This window comes from Fistularia commersonii, chromosome 15 (assembly GCF_037954325.1).
Source record: "Fistularia commersonii isolate RoL2024-O1a breed Wild chromosome 15, RoL_Fcom_v1.0, whole genome shotgun sequence".
In the NCBI taxonomy this organism is placed as follows: Eukaryota; Metazoa; Chordata; class Actinopteri; order Syngnathiformes; family Fistulariidae; genus Fistularia; species Fistularia commersonii.
This window is the reverse complement of record NC_141298.1, coordinates 494,991-513,186: the sequence shown is the minus strand read 5'-3', so window position 1 is coordinate 513,186 and position 18,196 is coordinate 494,991. Positions and strand designations below refer to the sequence as shown.

Sequence of the window (18,196 nt, the reverse complement as noted above, 5' to 3'; positions counted from 1 at the left end):
AAAAAAAATGTTTCAGATTCACAGAGAGATGATCGAAACTGTTAGACTTTTGGGGTGTTGAGATTGGTCTCTTAAGTCTGAGATGAGATTGTTTCCTTGAAATTGGTCAACTGGTCATGATTTGTTGATGTTGATTGGTCTGTAGGTCTGGGAGGCATTCCACCATGGCAACCCCAATTCCCATTTCAGGTGGTGCCAGGTTACACACTTTGGGTGAGTCTCTTGTAGTTTCTTGATTATTGATTGTTGTCATCCATAAACGTGATGGATGATGGTCTGTGTGCCTTCAGACAAGGCAGTGTAGTGGTGACCTTTAACCTCAAGTTTGATAAGCTCATTGACCCAGTGGAAGTGCAGGAGCAATTAAGCACAGGGCTTCAGGACAGCAGGGGATTGGTCTTTAATAAGGAAAGCATCAACATTACAGGTGAGGTCACATGCTCTCTGTCACCCAATCACTGCAGCTCCTTGAGTTGTAATATCATAAATATAACTTCAGAATTCAAAATTAGTATTTTGATTTATTCCAAAACCAGTTCATTTTCTCATAAAGTCGGGGGTTTCTCGTGAGCTATAAGGGTTTCTGATGTATCACCTACATCCCCAGCATCATGTCATCCTCATCATGCTCCGTGCCCCGATCAACTGATGTGTATATCCACCGATCGCTTCTGTGACGGCGTTGAAGACTGTCTTGGTGGCTCGGATGAGGATGCCACTCGCTGTGGTCAGTGATATTTAATACCCCAATTATTGTATGTTTTTTATTCTGATTTTGTTGCTCTAGAGTCTAGATAAATCTTCTTCTTCTTCTTCTTCTTTCGGCTCTTTTCCGTCAGGGGTCGCCACAGCGAGTCAACTTTCTCCATTTAACCCTATTCTCTTTATCCTCCTCTCTCACACCAACTACCTTCATATCCTCTCTCACTACGTCCATAAATCTTCTCTTTGGTCTTCCTCGAGACCTCTTGCCTGGCAGCTCCAATTCCAGAATCCGTCTACCAATATATTCTCTATCCCTCCTCTGTACATGACCGAACCATCTCAGTCTGGCTTCTTTGACCTTCTCTCCAAAACATCTGACATGTGCTGTTCCTCTGATAGACTCATTCCTGATCCTATCCATCCTGGTCACTCCCAAAGAGAACCTCTACATCCTCATCTCTGCAACCTCTAGTTCTGCCTGCTGTCTTTTGGTCATTATAACAGTTTCTAGTCCATACAGCATCGCTGGTCTCACCACTGTCTTGTACACCTTTCCTTTTATTCTGGCTGAAAGTCTTCTATCACATAGTACCCCTGACACTTTTCTCCACCCATTCCAACCTGCTTGGACCCGTCTCTTCACCTCTTTTCTACACTCTCCGTTGCTCTGGACTGTTGACCCTAAGTACCTGAAATCCTCCAGCTTCTTGATCTCCACTCCCTGTAGCCTCACCATTCCACCCGAGTTCCCCTCATTGACAGACATATATTCTGTCATGCTGCGACTAACTTTCATTCCTCTCCTTTCCAGAGCACACATCCACCTCTCTAGATTTTCCTCTACCTGTTGTCTGCTCACTACAGATCACAATGTCATCCGCAAACATCATGGTCCATGGGGATTCCTGTCTGACCTCATCTGTCAGCCTATCCATCACCATTGCGAACAAGAAGGGACTCAGAGCTGATCCCTGATGGAGTCCCACCTCCACCTTGAACTTCTCTGTTACCCCTACAGCACACTGTAGGACAGTGTCTCATAGCTAGCATACATGTCCTGCACCAGTCTAACATACTTCTCTGCCACTCCAGACTTCCTCATACAATACCAGAGCTCCTCTCTTGGCACCCTGTCATATGCTTTTTCTCGGTCTACAAAAACACAATGCAGCTCCCTCTGGCCTTCTCTGTACTTTTCTATTAGCATTCTCACAGCAAATACTGCATCTGTAGTACTCTTTCTAGGCATGACGCCATACTGCTGTTCACAAATGCTGACTTCTGCTCTCAGTCTAGTTTCCCCTACTCTTTCCCATAACTTCATTCTATGGCTCATCAACTTTATCCCTCTATAGTTGCCACAATTCTGCACATCCCCTTTATTCTTAAAAATAGGCACCATCACACTTTGTCTCCATTCTTTAGGCATCTTCTCACTATCTAAGATCCTGTTGAATAATCTAGTCAGAAAATCTACCGCTGCCTCTCCTAGACACTTCCACACCTCCACAGGTATATCATCAGGACCAACTGCTTTTCCACTCTTCATCCTCTTCAATGCCTTCCTCACTTCACTTTTACTAATTTGTGCTACTTTGTGGTCTACAATAGTACGTCTTCTACCCTTGCCTCTCTTTCATTTTCCACATTCATCAGCTCTTCAAAGTACTCTTTCCATCTTCCCATCACTCTTCTAGTATCTGTCAATACATTTCCCTCTCTGTCCCTAATCACCCGGACCTGTTGTCCATCCTTCCCATCTTTATCTCTGTTTCGCCAACCTGTATAGATCATTCTCACCCTCCTTACTATCCAACCGAGCATACAAGTCATCGTATGCCCTTTGTTTGGCCTTTGCTACCTCTATCTTTACCTTTTGCCGCATCTCCCTGAACTCCTGTCTGTTCTCTTCAGTCCTCTCAGTATCCCAGTTCTTCTTTGCTAACCGCTTTCTCCGTATATACTCTTGCACTTCCTCATTCCACCACCAAGTCTCCTTATCTACTTTCCTTCCAGATGACACACCAAGTACTCTTCTACCTGTCTCCCTGATAACACTAGCTGTAGTTGTCCAATCATCTGGAAGCTCACCCTGACCACCCAGACCCTTTCTCAACTCCTCCCTGAAAACCATGCAATACTCTTCCCTTTTCAGCTTCCACCACTTTGTTCTCTGCTCTGCCTTTGTCCTCTTCATCTTCCTTGTCACCAGAGTCATCCTACAAACCACCATCCTATGCTGTCTGGCTACACTCTCACCTACAACTATTTTGCAGTCACTGATCTCTTTCAGGATACCTCGTCTATACAAGAGCCTACCTGCGTGCTCCTACCTCCGCTCTTATAAGTTACCCTATGTTCCTGTTTTTTCTGGAAAAAGGTATTCACTACAGCCAATTTCCATCCTTTTTGCAAAATCTACCACCATCTGTCCCTCTGCATTCCTATCCTGGATACCATATCTGCCCATCACTTCCTCATCCCCTCTATTGCCTTCACCAACATGTCCGTTGAAGTCTGCACCAATTACCACTCTCTCATTTCTGGGAATACTCTGCATCACTTCATCCAACTCATTCCAGAACTTCTCCTTCTCTTCAGATTCACATCCCACCTGTGGGGCATAGCCACTAACAACATTAAGCATCACACCTTCAATTTTCAATTTCAGACTCATAAGTCTATCTGACATTCTTTTCACCTCTAGGACGTTCTCACAAACTCCTCCTTCAAGATAACTCCAACTCAATTTCTCTTCTTGTCAGTACCATAATAGTACAACTTAAAGCCTGCTCTTAAGCTTCTAGCCTTACTACCTTTCCACCTGGTCTCCTGGACACACAGTATATCCACTTTCCTTCTCTGCATCATGTCAACCAACTCTCTACCTTTTCCTGTCATAGTCCCAATATTCAGAGTCCCTACTCTCAGTCCCAGGCTCTTTCCTTTCCTCCTCTCTCTCTGTTTCCGAACACGCACTCCTCCTCTTCTTGTTCTTGTTCTTTGACCCACAGTAGCCCAATTTCCATTAGTACCCTGTAGGTCATCAGTACCAATGGTGGTCGTTGTTAACCTGGTCCGCGACCGATCCGGTATGGTATAGTTATGGTTGACTCGCATGTTTGGTTTTGGCAAAAGTTTTACGCTGGATGCCCTTCCTGACGCAACCCTCTGCAATTATCAGGCCTTGGGACCGGCACAGGGAGACACTGGTCCGTGTCCCCCCAAGGCAGGCTTGGAGAGACACTGCCGCCCTGCCGCCCTGAGGCTGCATATCTAGAGTCTAGATAAATACATTTGATTATTCTGGCTATGGGGGCAGCATATGGTGCAGATTGCTTTGAATCCCCCATCTTATGGACATTTCTAAAAGGAGTTTGCATACAGAACTGTGTCTCCAGTTATCATCCCATGTCCAAAAACAGTCAGTAGGTTAAGGGAAGACAAAATTTTCCATATGATTGGATGAAAGAATGAATGTTTGTATGTCTGCAATTTTGGCCCTGCGATAAAGCAGTGACAGGGCCAGATGAAAACCTACCCAGCATTGCATGACCCCCAGGTGGCTAATTGGTACAGACACTGAACAACATACTTATCTAGCTAGATAGAAGAAAGAACCAACCATTTGATATGATTATATTCCCTAAAGATTTTCATGATGCCTATCAAACTTTACATCCTAATCATTGTCTCCATAGCAACGCCATGTGACGGACAGTTCCTGCTGCATGGACCCAGTGGCTACTTCAGCTCATCAAACCAACTAGAGATGTACAACAGCAGGTTCTGTCGCTGGATCATAAGGTCAGAGGTTACAGTACTGCGAAACATGGTACGACTGCAAAAGAAAGTAACCAGTCAGTAGATGCTAGAATATTATATGTTTTGGAAAATGATTTCAGAGTTGAGAGGGATTCCTCGATCCAGATTGATTTCCTGAGTTTTGATACAGAAGAGAACCAGGACCAGCTGAGACTTTATGAAGGAGTTGCAAGCAACAAGAAACTGACAGGTCTGGACTCTTAGGATCCTGTCCTGGACCAACACAAGGAACAGGGCCTGACTAGGATCACATCTCTAACCAGTAACAGGTCTTCGGTCAGGTGAATTAAATTACTGACTCATATGATTATCTAGCTGAGCTATCAGGCTCCATCCCTCCTGGGACCGTCTGGCTCCTGTCTGACCAGTCAACAATAGAGTTTTCCTCTGATGATGTCAACAACCTATCAGGGTTCAGTGCCACGTATCGCACCATCAACCTGTCAAGTCTCTCTAGTAAGCTTGACCTCTGCCCTTTTTATGACAATTTGTTGCCATACAAGATGTCTCATGTTCTATATTTTTTTTTAAGACAAGGAAAAGGTGTCTTGCACATTTGAGCATGGAATGTGTTTCTGGCGGCAGCAGCTTGATGATGATGCTGACTGGATTTTGATGCACGGACCCGCATTTCCTCTACTCACTGGGCCGAGTATTGACCACACGCTGGGAAACCAATCAGGTTGCTGTCATTGAAAATAAATGAGGGGCATAGACTAAAAGTGGTAGTACTGTGGTATCAACTGTACAAGTCTTATTAATAGCTGTGTAATCAACAGAAGTAATAGTAAGATTTTGTAAACTTATTTTTTGTTTCAGTACTATCAGTAGTGCAACTGTCGCACTTTGTGGCTGTGATATCAGCTGTACTAGTATTATCAATAGTATTAATAAGAGCAGTAGTATAAATAGCAGTAATGTCAGATGTACCAGTGGTATGTATTTTTCAGCACCAGCAGCACCAGTTGTAATAGCAGGGGTAGTATAATATTATTTATGTTGCAGGATTCTACCTCGTCACTCCCTTCAGTCCAGGCCAGTGGCTGAAGAGCTTCAGGATCCAGAGCTTACCCCTGGATCCATCCACCCAGCCCATGTGTCTGCACTTCTGGTAAACAAGGAGGCATCAACATACACACAGATCAAAAGTCATAATTCTGGATCAGGACCAGGTTCTGGGTTGGGCTTTAAGCAGAATTCCATCCGGAGAGGAACAGTATCTGTTTTGTTTCCCGAATTTCTGTCTCAGTTTCAGCTCTGTGTTCAGAGAATCTACTCTCTGGTAATTGTCATTGTTTTTGAACGTCTCTGCACCTTCTTAGAATAATTATACTTGCTTCTCAGGATCTTGCACTCTTTTGGATCTACCCACAATTTCTTCCTCCAGCCAAAACCTCCGTGCAAATACTTGCACAAACGCACACATAAATACACTAAACTAAAATTGGCTTCATCTTGCATTCTTTAATGGAGTGAAAATCTAATCAAAATCAATCAATATTTTATTGATTGGCAGGTACCACATGTTTGGAGAGGATGTCCATAGTCTCAGAGTCCTGCTCTTTCAAATGTCTTATGTCACACTGGCATTCCAGAAAGTGGGTAACTTTGGCGACAACTGGAACTACGGCCAAGTGACCCTTGACCTCACAGCAGAGACCACGGTTGGTGACGTCTTCCTGAATGTTGGCATCTGATCCCCAATCAGTCAGCTCAATTGGGTTCGGACTTCCCCAGGTGGTTTTTGAAGCTCTTAAGAATACAGGGATGCAGAATGATATCGCCCTTGATGACATAACACTGACTGATCAACCCTGTGGTCCCGCCCCTCCGGACCCTACCAATGTTCTTCCCCCTACACCACCGCCCCTTTTACCAGGTGGGACAAAGATGTTCTGTCTCCTTAAACCTCGCAAGGGGAAAAGTGTGAATGATGTGATGATGATGAACTGATAAAGGTCTAAGTGTATCGTGATTGGGTGTGTGCATATGATACCAATTTCTCTATTCCAGCGGATTGCGGAGGACCCTTTGAGCTTTGGGAGCCAAATTCAACTTTCACATCTCCAAATTACCCACATTCTTATGGGACCAATGCTCGCTGTGAGTCCACCTTAACTTTCAGTGTCATACTCCCTAATTTCTCTTGACAGAAAACATCATAATCTTTGAAAGAAAATTAAAAAAAACTGTTCTTTTGCACAATTTGAAGGACTCCTTGTTTAATGGAAACAAAAAGTATATGAAAAACATCAGTCACTACACACACAAAGAAACTTGTTTCTGTGAAGGTGTGTGGATACTCAACACCAAGCCAGGACAGAACATTCAACTCCACCTTCTTGACCTGGACATTGAATCCACCTTTGATGTTTTGGAGGTGCGAGATGGGGCTGGGCCAAATTCTACCATACTGGGTGAGCAGTTGCTTGAGTTTGGTGTGTCACCTCTCTGACATCCGTGACGGAGGTTCTTACAGATGTGCTTGTGTTTCCATCAGTTGTCCTCACCGGCGACGATGTGCCCCCTGGAGACTTTTTCTCCTCAGCCAATGAAATGACAGTTCGGTTCTTCACAGATGAGTCAGGTTACAGGCGAGGCTTCCGGGCCAACTTCACATCTGGGGTCAACTTGGGGTCACCAGGTGAGGCTTCAACTTCAAAACTGGTTCTGTTTCTGTTAAGTTGCTTCAAATATTGTAATTCTTTCAGAAATTCTTTTAAGAACATGAATAGAACTTGGTTTGGTTTCTTGAACATTACAATTATGTCACTTTGGTCAGAGAGCATTTTGAAAGTGTACAGTGTTGAACACAGAAAGTACCGTTTTGAAGACATACCCTCCAGCTCCTTTAAATGTTCTGGGAAAATCAATGCATGATGCCCCTTTCACCCCCTCACCCACCAAATAGCTTAATTATTGAAATCATTATGGACACTTTTCAAGGAAAACCTTGCTTAAATATTTCAGTGGGAACTTTCTAAAATGGTCTCAAAATGTTGAATCAGAACCCAGCAAGTCAGTATACCCACTTTAAATATGACTAAGTTAATGCTTAATGCAATATCTTAGACTTTTGTGGGTGCATTTTCTTTACATACATACAAAAAAACAGAAGGCCCTTTAATGTCAAGCACAGGGCTTTAAAATGCAATACTTTCATTGCAAGAGATCTTTTTTAAAATTCTTTAATGCTCCTGAATTCTCATTTCAATACTTTACGAATCACTCACTTCATCTCAAAAAATCTTTAGAGAACTTGAAGATAATTTTACACAAGACTCCACTCCTATGGTGGGCTCATTAGTTTACAGCTGTGGTTATTTAGTAACTACTCCTTAAAAATTGTCAGTATATTTTTCCCCAAACAAAAAAGTCAGTAAAATCTCAGTCTGGGCCCCCTGACCACTCTTCCCCTCTCTGCTCCTTGTGAGCAGTATCATGTGCAGACAGTCACTTCCAGTGTCAGACTGGAGAATGTATCCATGGCAAACGTCAGTGTGATGGAGTCGCTGACTGTCCCGATGCCTCAGACGAAGCAAACTGTGGTAGGTCAAAATAATAATGGCGTAAGATAAGGCCTAATCATTGTGGAGTGAACTTAAATTCTATATTCAAGGGACTTGTGCTGAACTGTCATTACTTGACATTAACAGATTTTGCTAGCTTAAAATGCCCTACAGTTATTTTGCAGGGTGAAGGTTCCGGTCGCCTCCACATTCAGGTTAATTCTTTGCTGCTCAGCGTCTGTTCAGATGGCTGGAACTCTCAGCTCTCCTCTTTCACTTGTCAGTACCTGGGATACAGGTAATCACCCTTCCAGTTTCGCCTGCCAAAGTCAACTCTCTCTCACCCGTCAGGATTACAGTACCTATCTGTCCCATAGGTCTGGTGAAGCCTCTTCACTTCCTGCTCTGCCTGAAGAGTCCTTGTTTGCCATCTTCAGAATTACCAGCAATAATGGGACCCTAGAGACCAGTATAAGGTACTTAAGACTAGAGTCAGAACAACAACTGTTACTGTAGTCCGTAGCATGTATGTGGAGATTCTTAGTCATCCAGATCATGGTGAATTCTTGTCAAAATCTTCTTGTCGTGGCAACTGGACTTGAATTTCTTCTCTTGAAGACATTTCACCCCTCATCCAAGAAGCTTTTAACTCTAAGGGAATTGTTACGCTAATGGGGTGTCGTTTCTTGGGATAAAAGAGCAACTTTTGTGATTACCTGAAATGAGTGATCACATGAACTGAGGCGCATGTGGAAGAAAAAAACATCTCTGAATAGAGAAGGGGGTCTAAGACACAACCTTTAACAAACGTATAATGCCGTACTGGGATCAATACCAAGACAGATTTGTACACGTGGACCAGGCCCATCTGCACCTTCTAAACAACCAGGAAAGATTCACCGCTAGAACCATTCCTGGTAACTTCCACATGAGTCTGAGTTCATGTGATCTAACAGGTTTCACTCCTTTATTTAGCTTTACCTTTTCACATTCCAATCCAGGTAATCCCACAAAAATTGCTCTCTCGTCCCATCGAACGACACCTCCATTAGCATAACAACCCCCTTAGTCCTAGTATCTGCCGATCAACTCTTACATTTACATAACAAACCAGCATGACCTAGACCCGCCCAAAACCCTGGCACATATATTCGGACACTGCCCCCCACATCATTAAAACTGAAGAAGTCCCTCAGGGAGGTGAAACATCTTCAAGTCCATTTACCATAACAGAAAGATTTTTACTGTAATCCATACAACTTTTTTTTATCAAGCGCAGCTTTATCGGCATTTACAGTATTCAGAGTCAAACTCAATAAGAGGAATTTTTGATACAACCCCTTATGTTTTAATCGTTTTTAATGGGGAGGTCTTTCGATATGGTCACCAGGCAGGGGAACATAGAACATAGAGGGAAGCAATGCAAGGGGACATGGGGAACGAAGGAGAACCCAGGCAGGAGAACATGGAGAGAAAAAAGGAATCGAAGGGAGAGAACAGAGGAAGACATACAGAGAAGAACAGGAAAGGGAACCTGGGATGAAAATATGGAGACAGCACAGAGAACCCCGGAAGGAGAACATGGAGAAAAGAGAAAACACAGGCAGGAGAACAAGGAGACCATAGAAAGAACCCAGGCGGGACAATGTGGAGATGAACCTTGGCAGGAGAACACAGAGAATAAACAAAGAGAACCCCTACAGGAAGACATGGATAGAACATGACAAAAGAAACCAGGCAAAAGAGCATGGAGAGAACAGTCAGCAGAACAAAGAGAAATCCCAGGAAGGAGAGCTTCCCCAGACAGGAGAACCTGGAGCAAACCCAGTCAGGGGACAATGGTGAGAACACACAAAGAGAATCCAGGAGAGAACTCCAGCTTGAGAGCATGGAGAGAACGCAAAGAGAGAACCCATGGAGGAGGTGAACATGGACAGAGCCCAGGCAGAAGAACATGGAGAGAAAGCAGAGAACCCTAGCATGAGAACAGAGAAGCCCCATGCAGGAGAACATAGAGATAGAACCCCGGAAGGGAACATGGAGACAACACAGAGAACACAGGCAGGAGAACAAGGAGAACATAGAGAGAAAATAGGCAGGAGGACATGGACAGAACATGAGAATTGCTCTACCAAGAAGTAGGTATGTTATATGCTTTGTTAATTCAAATAGCACCAGAGATACTTACCTTTCCAATTGGATCAGTTACATCCATTTTTGACATACTTGTGGCAAAAGTTCTCTGAGAGGACTTTGCACAACCAAATCACATCCTTTATACGTTTAAAGACTCATATCCCTTGATGGGATGTGTTCCAAAGTAGGGGTATGGATAAATTAATGGGATCTGGGGGGTGGCTACTATGCTGCTTTATCAGCGGGTCACATCATCAGTTGTGTTGGTCAGCATCACAGGGTGCTTAGGCCCTTTGTCACAAGATACCCTCTGCTGAACTAGGCCTTCCATAGCTTGATCAAGCCTGGGTGTGTCTTTTGTGGTTAATTAATCACCTTAGCTACCCAAGTGGTGTCACTTATAATTTGAACCAGAAGGAGAAAGACACTAAGATGTCAAATACAGTGGTCTGATGAAAGGTTGAATATCCCATGGCATATATTAACTGAAATTCTCATTCAATTTATTCTTCTGTTTTACAGTGAAACCTGCATCAGTAAGCGAGTGATTTCTCTCAACTGTGACAACCACCGTGAGTGAATATTTTACAATTTGCAGCTTGAGTAAATGTTAGGAGCAGCAATCAGATGGGGTTAAAGTAAGAATGAAAAACATTTTATGATATCCTGCACAGAAAAAGTATGCAGAGACCAGAAACCAAGATTAAAAGGGTTTTCTTCTCCTTTCGGCTTTCCCCTTGAGGGGTCGCCACAGCAAATCAACCTAATTCATCTAACCTTATTTTTTACTGTATCCTCTTCTCTCATTCCAACTACCTTCATATCCTCTCTCATTCCAACTACCCTCATATCCTCTCTCACTACGTCCATAAATCGTCTCTTTGGAGTTTCTCGAGACCTCCTGTGTGGCAGCTCCAATACCAGCATCCATCTACCAATATATACACTATCCCTCCTCTGTACATGACCAAATCCTCTCAGTTTGGCTTCTCTGACCTTCTCTCCAAAACATCTAATATGCTGTTCCTCTGACAGACTAATTTCTGATCCTATCTATCCTGGTCACTCCCAAAGTCATTGTGTTTTCGTCAATGTAACTGTTTCTAGAATATTCAGCATTGCTGGTCTTACCACTGTCTTGTACACCTTTCCTTTCAATCTGGCTGATAGCCTTCTATCGCAAGGTACCCCTGACACTTTTCTCCAACCATTTCAACATGCTTGAACCCATCTCTTTCCACACTCTCCGGTGCTCTGGACTATTGACCTCAAGTATCTGAAATCCTCCAACTTCTTGATTTCCACTCCTGTAGCCTCACCATTCCCCCCGGGTTCTTCTTATTCAAACACAAATACTCTGTCTTGCTGCAACAAACTTTCATTCCTCTCCTTTCCAGCTCACACCTGTACCTCTCTCGATTTTCCTCAACCTGTTCTCTGCTCTCACCACAGAGCCATCTGGTCCATGGAAATTCCTGTCTAAGCTCACCTGTTAGCCTGTCCATCACCACCGCAAACAAGAAGGGGCTCAGAGCTGATCACTGATGGAGTCCCACCTGTCATATGCTTTTTCTAGGTCTACAAAGGCACAATGCAGCTCCCTCTGACCTTCTCTGTGCTTTTCCACCAGCATTCTTAAAGCAAATACTGCATCTGTAGAACTCTTTCTAGAAATAAAAGACTGCTGCTCGCAAATGCTGTTCTCAGCCTAGTTTCCACTTCTCTTTCCAATAACTTCATTGTATAGCTCATCAACTTTATCCCTCTTCTTTTTCTCCTTTCGTCTTTTCTCTTAAGGGGTCGCCACAGCAAATCAACCGTCTCCATCTAACCCTATTCTCTGTATCCTTCTCTCTCACACCAACTACCTTCATATCCTCTCTCACTACGTCCATAAATCTTCTCCTTGGTCTTCTTCAAGACCTCCTGTCTGGCAGCTCCAATTCCAGCATCCATCTACCAATATATTCACTATCACGCCTCTGTAGATGACCGAACCATCTCAGTCTGGCCTCTCTAACCTTCTCTCCAAATCATCTAACATGACCATTCCCTCTAATAGACTTATTCCTGATCCTATCCATCCTGGTCAGTCCCAAAGAGAACCTTAGTATTTTCATCTCTGCAACCTCTGCCTCTGCCTCCTGCCGTTTTTCATTGGGCAATTACCACTCTATCATCTCTGGGGTGATTCTGCATCACTTCATCTAGCTCATTCCAGAACTTCTCCTTCTCTTCAAATTCAAATCCCACCTCGAGGGCACAGCCACTGACAACAGTGAGCATCACACCTTCAATTTCCAGTTTCAGACTCATACTGTAAGTCTATCTGACATTCTTTTCAACTCCAGAACATTCCTAACAAACTCCTCCTTCAAGATAGCTCCTACTCCATTTCTCTCTCTGTCAGTAACCATAATAGTACAACTTGAAGCCTACTCCCAAGCTTCTACCCTTACTACCTTTCCGCCTGGTCTCCTGGACACACAGTATATCCATCTTCCTTCTCAGCATCATGTCAACCAACTCTCTACCTTTTCCTGTCATAGTCCTGATATTCAAAGTCCTTACGCTCCATCCCAGACTTTTGCCTTTCCTCTTCTCTCTCTGCTTCCAAACAGGCCTTCCTCCTCTCCTTCTTTGACCTACAGTAGCCCAGTTTCAATTGGTACCCTGTAGGTCATTGGTACCAATGGTGGTCGTTGTTAACCGGGGCCTCGACCGATCCAGTATGATCCGGTTATTAGGTTTGATTCCCATGTTTGGGGGGGCAAAAGATTTACGCCAGATGCCCTCTGTGACGCGATCCTCTGCATTTATCCGGGCTTGGGACCGGCTCAGGACAACACAGACCCCGTGCCCCCCCGAGCCCGAGGCTGGCTCAGGGAGACACCGGCCCTTGCTGCCTTGAAGCTGCATTAGCAAAATTAAAAGGATAAGCCTCAATAAATGTTACAACTACCAAGTGTTTCAAGTTTTGAATTTTAATTTAGACTTTCTGTCTGTGTGTCAGCATGTGGTGTTCGTTTTGCCATCAATGACACAGCAGGGGAAAAGCAGTCAAAGAGTCATGGTAAGAAGAAAACTGTTAGCAATGTTTGTGATAGCATTAAATCTGGAAGTGGGATTTTTTAATTTTTGTCTAACTGACAGGTGATGTCAAAGTGGTGGGTGGAGTGGACACAGAAAAAGGCGCATGGCCTTGGATGGTGTCTCTGCACTGGAAAGGGCACCACTGCTGCGGTGCATCAGTGCTCAACTCTGACTGGCTGTTGACTGCTGCACACTGTGTGTACGGGTAAGACACTGTCAGCGATGGTGCTCCTTGTAAACATGTGATATCACAGTGAAATGTGAACTGTCATACAGTAAGAACCTACACACCCAGTGGTGGACTGCCAAGTTTGGTCTTCATGCTCAGAATGAGGCAAGCTCTTCGCAGGTTCAGATTCGGCACATTGATCAAATCATCATCAACGGACAATATGATCGTCTGACAAAACAGGCTGACATTGCCATGATTCACCTCCAGCACCCGATCAACTTCACAGGTCAGTAGTCCTCCCTTAATTTGATGTTTCTCTTGTTCATCTGAGATTTAAAAAGTTTGTGAAAAAAGAATGGATGACTATGGCAATTCATTGAGGACATAACGTTCTAAAAAAAAACACTGCAGCAAACAAAGGTCATGCCCATCTTCATTACTTCCTGATTTTATGAGTGTCTTCATTGGTTCCTTCATGTGTGTGTGCGTGCGTGCGTGCGTGCGTGCGTGCGTGCGTGCGTGCGTGCGTGCGTGCGTGCGTGCGTGCGTGCGTGCGTGCGTGTGCAGACTTTGTCCAGCCAGTTTGTCTACCTGAAGCAGGCCAACAAGTCATTGCAGGAAAGATGTGTTTCATCGCCGGTTGGGGGCGAGATGCTGAAGGGGGTGAGATTGTCAGTCAATTTCTTGTGTTTTTATCTTATCCATCTGTTTAATTTTCACCTTGGTGTCTCGCAGGTTCCTACCCTAACATCCTCCAGGAGGCGCAGGTTCCTTTGTTGCCCAATGCTCAGTGTCAACGTGAATTACCCGAATATGTGATTACATCTAGCATGGTTTGTGCTGGCTACCCATGGGGTGGAGTGGACTCCTGTCAGGTGACCTAAAACACATAGCAATTTGTTCCACAGATAACTGAAGTCCTTCTTGAGTAAAATTTGATTCATATCCAGGGAGACTCGGGTGGTCCTCTGATGTGTCTGGATGATGGATACTGGACTCTCATTGGTCAGTTGGAAGCTAACACACACACACACACACACACACACACACACACATACACACACACAGGCACACACAGAAGCAGACAGAAGCAGACAAAGAGAGAAAGAGAGAACAAACAAATTAAATTCTTTTGTCAACGGGAAAGAAAAGGCAATTTTGCAGTCCTTATTTTGCTGAATTTTTTGAGATTAAGGTCAAAGGTATCAACTTGTGAAGCACAAATCGCCTTTCCATTCAAAAGTGCTTTCCACCTGTTCACATTCACCAATTCACTCTCAAACAAATGGTGGCAGAACTTCTATGCAAGGCACAAGATTATCAAGAGCAATTATTTAGGGTCGTGCCAAAAGACTCCTCCCTGAGCTTCCACCCTATCGTGATGGAGGGGTTTGCATGTCCCAGTGATCCGCGGAGTTATGTTGTCAGGGGCTTTATGTCCCTGGAATGGTCACCCAAGTCATATTGGTCCCAGGTGAGGGACCAGACAAATCGTGACTCAAAGACCCTCATGAAGAACAACATGATTGGACACAGTATTCTCCTGCCTATACACAGGCGACCCCCGCCCCCACACACACACACACACACACACACCCCTTGAGCCAGGCCCAGGGGCGGTGATGGTGAGGGCTGGGTGGCTGGGCCTGCACCCAAGGGGCTCAGGCGGGCACAGCCCAAAGAGATCGCATGGGTCACTCTTCCCCTGGGCTCACCACACATGGCAAGGACCAAGGGGGTCAGGTGCAGTGTGAGCTGGGCGGTGGCTAGAGCAGGGGATCTTGGCGGTCTGACCTTTGGCTGCAGAAGCTGGATCTAGGGACATGGAACGTCACCTCCCTGGTGGGGAAGGAGCCCAAGCTGTTGCGTGAGGCGGAGAGATTCTGAACAGATATATTTGGGCTCACCTCGATGTACAGCATGGGTCTGGAACCAGGCATCTTTAGAGGGGTTGAACTCTTTTTTACTCTTTTTTAATCTTTACCCTGGTGAACAATGCCGGGCAGGTGTGGGCATGTTGCTTGCCCCCCCGACTCAGCGCCTGCACATTGGGGGTTCAAGAGGTTAGCCTCCCTCTGCCTTCAGGTGGAGAGACGGGTAGCGACTGTTGTTTGCGGCTATGCACCCAACAGCAGTTCAGTTTACCCACCCTTCTTCGGGTCCTTATAGGGGCCGTTAGAGAGCGCTCCTACTGGGGACTCCCTTATTCCACTCGGAGACATCAACACTCACGTGAGCAAAGTGGTGTTTTGTTATTGGACTTCTGTGGCTTGTCACCTATGGCTTCTCACCTATGGTCACGGCTATGGGTAGTGACCAAAAGAACGAGATTGCAGATACAAGAAGCCGAAATTCATTTTCTCTGTAGAGTGGCTGGACTCTCCCTTAGAGATAGGGTAAGAAGTTCGGCCATCCGGGAGGAGCTCAGAGTAGAGTTGCTGCTCCTCCGTATAGAGAGAAGTCAAATGAGTTGGCTCGGGCATCTGGTCAGGTTGCATGTCCATCTGGAAGGAAGCTACGAGGAAAACCCAAGACGCACACACTGGAGAGACTATATCTCCTGGCTGGCCAGGGAGCACCTTGGGATTCCCCCAGAAGAGCTGGACCATGTGGCTGGACCATGTGGCTAGGGAGACGGAAGTCTGGGCTTCCCTGCTCTGGCTGCTCTCGCGACATGACTTCAGATAAGCGGCAGAAGATGGATGGATGGATGGATGTTGTGCCCAAGGACACTTCAACATGCAGACAGGAGGAACTTAGAATTTAACTGCCAATTCTGCAGGGAACAAAATTTTGTTTTGGAGATCATTTTTCCTTTTCTTTGGGTCCTGCAGGTGTGACATCATTTGGTGTTGGTTGTGGGCAACCAAAAAGACCAGGAGTGTATGCCCATGTGTCATCCTTTATCAACTGGATCAGTCAGATGCGACGGTCATCCCTCAACATGTCCTGGTGGAGCTGATGACATAACAGACCCGTGGCTCCTCAGATTTAGTGCAGTTTGCTGTTCAACAGCAAGAGATAGGCTGGCAGAAAAAAAAATCAATAAATACAATTTTGGTGAAATGACTGTAAAGCCTGCATTGCTGTAATTTAGAGTCTGTGTTGCAATGACAATGCAAAGAACTTGAAACAGAATGGAATTATCACTGCTGATGAAAGAAGGTCCATGTTGACTTGAGTGCATAGATTTTATGATCTAAAATACAACTGTCCTTCTTGACCTTCACTGGGCAAATTAAAACAGTATAAATTCCAATTAAAAAATCTGAGCAAAAAAAAAATTACCTGAGTTGATTCTGTTTTGATGACTCTACATGTAATTAACAAATATTAACATTAACAGTGCGGCGCAGGAGGTAGCCCTATCGTCTTTGGAACCTGGTTCGATTCCCGGCTCCTCCAACAGTGCCGAAGTGCTTTTCAGCAAGACACTGAACCCCTGACGGCATGCCCACTACTCATGGTTCATCCATGATGGGTTAATTACAGAGAGCAAATTTTCCCACCAGGATTAATAAAGGATGAATTATTATTCTTAAAGCATTCTGGACTGTATGAATACAAAGGAGGTGAATTCTGGAGGATGATAGCAACCCATTTGAACATGTTTTGCTGAGATAATTACATTAGAAGACTCTGCATTAGCTGAGCATGATAGAAACAGCTGAAAAAAGTTTGCCTGAGAAGCATAACTTTTGGGTTGTTGCATCTTTTATTCTGCACAACACACATGACTGAACAAAAAAGAGAAAGAAAACTTAAGCTAATTCTCAAGTTTCTTGTTGAGTTGAGAACCAGGAGAATGAGAATAAGAAGTAAATGTTAATGTTATCTTTCCCATGGTGAACTGTGGCTTTGTCTCCAGTTAGGTTACCACGTTACCACTGGAACTAAATATCCCAACTCTGAAAAAGACAAAAAAATAGCTGCCAGGAAAAAAGCATCACTTCTGGTTGGCTGGCCTTTTATCTTCTAAGGCAGTTTTAAACTCACCCTACATTCTTCTGCCTCTTGGCAGAAATGATGTTTCTGTGCAATATGTGTATTTTGCATCCATATAGCATCTGACCCCCTTCCTTGCACTTCGATTTGCTGCACAGTCTGTCTGTCCTCTCCAGCTGGCAGCTTTCTTTGGTCTTTCTGCCTTGTGGCTCCAAACCTCTGACATCTGAGAATCATGTAAATACAGTCCTTAAAAGAAGAATTACAATAATTACATGTGTCTCAGGCTTTGGCTACTATGAAGTTCACTTAGTCTCCTGAGCTGAGTCTGTGACCACAAGCATGAAGAAATACATCATTTATTTTCTGTACGTTATTTGGTAAAATAGTTTATCAGCAGTAAAAAAATATAGTGCTTTTCACCTGTTAAATAGATAAACCATTCAAATAAATAAATGAAAAAAAATTGTTCTCTGCATTTATTTAGAAAATAAATACATTTTCTATATTAATACAAATTAATTTATAGGAGTTTGGTGGCCACATTCACAAAGTTTGGTGGCCACATTCACAAAAGAAATATGGCAGTTTTTATATTTCTGCTGTGTAATATTCATTCAAATATCCAACCATCCATTGTCTATCCCACAGTGGGATGCTCGAGCCTATCCTGGCTGCCATCGGGCGACAGGTTAGGTACACCCTGGACTGGTCGACAATCAATTGCAGTACCACATAAACAGACAACCATTCACTCTCATTTGCACATATGAGCAATTTTACCAATCACCAGCTGCGTGTTTTTGGCCTG

General features: G+C 44.3%; 1 protein-coding gene across 2 annotated transcripts; it reads left to right on the top strand.

Annotated features, from left to right (window-relative positions):
- Positions 1-28: 28 nt before the first annotated feature.
- Positions 29-16,733, top strand: tmprss15 (transmembrane serine protease 15). 2 transcript variants are annotated; one of them, XM_086160231.1, is made up of 24 exons: positions 29-213; positions 291-427; positions 608-727; positions 4,407-4,512; positions 4,611-4,720; positions 4,846-4,986; positions 5,063-5,212; positions 5,536-5,641; positions 6,047-6,194; positions 6,268-6,409; positions 6,544-6,633; positions 6,822-6,947; positions 7,031-7,174; positions 7,968-8,078; positions 8,214-8,337; positions 8,417-8,515; positions 10,698-10,747; positions 13,189-13,248; positions 13,329-13,473; positions 13,545-13,726; positions 14,008-14,103; positions 14,176-14,315; positions 14,391-14,445; positions 16,275-16,732. In XM_086160231.1, exons 3-24 carry the CDS (start codon positions 649-651, stop codon positions 16,400-16,402), a joined length of 2,532 nt encoding a protein of 843 aa, XP_086016357.1. In that variant the 5' UTR covers positions 29-213; positions 291-427; positions 608-648; the 3' UTR covers positions 16,403-16,732. The 2 variants fall into 2 exon arrangements, with proteins under 2 accessions (XP_086016357.1, XP_086016356.1); XM_086160230.1 differs by lacking the exon at positions 29-213 and having other exon boundaries at positions 263-427; positions 16,275-16,733.
- Positions 16,734-18,196: the final 1,463 nt, after the last annotated feature.

Excerpts from the sequence above, each read along its gene's own strand:
- tmprss15 (XM_086160230.1), top strand. The coding sequence starts at position 265 with ATGGATGATGGTCTGTGTGCCTTCAGACAAGGCAGTGTAGTGGTGACC. Across the intron at positions 5,213-5,535 it reads CACGCTGGGAAACCAATCAG|GATTCTACCTCGTCACTCCC; the intron begins GTTGCTGTCATT and ends TTTATGTTGCAG. Across the intron at positions 6,410-6,543 it reads ACCACCGCCCCTTTTACCAG|CGGATTGCGGAGGACCCTTT; the intron begins GTGGGACAAAGA and ends TCTCTATTCCAG.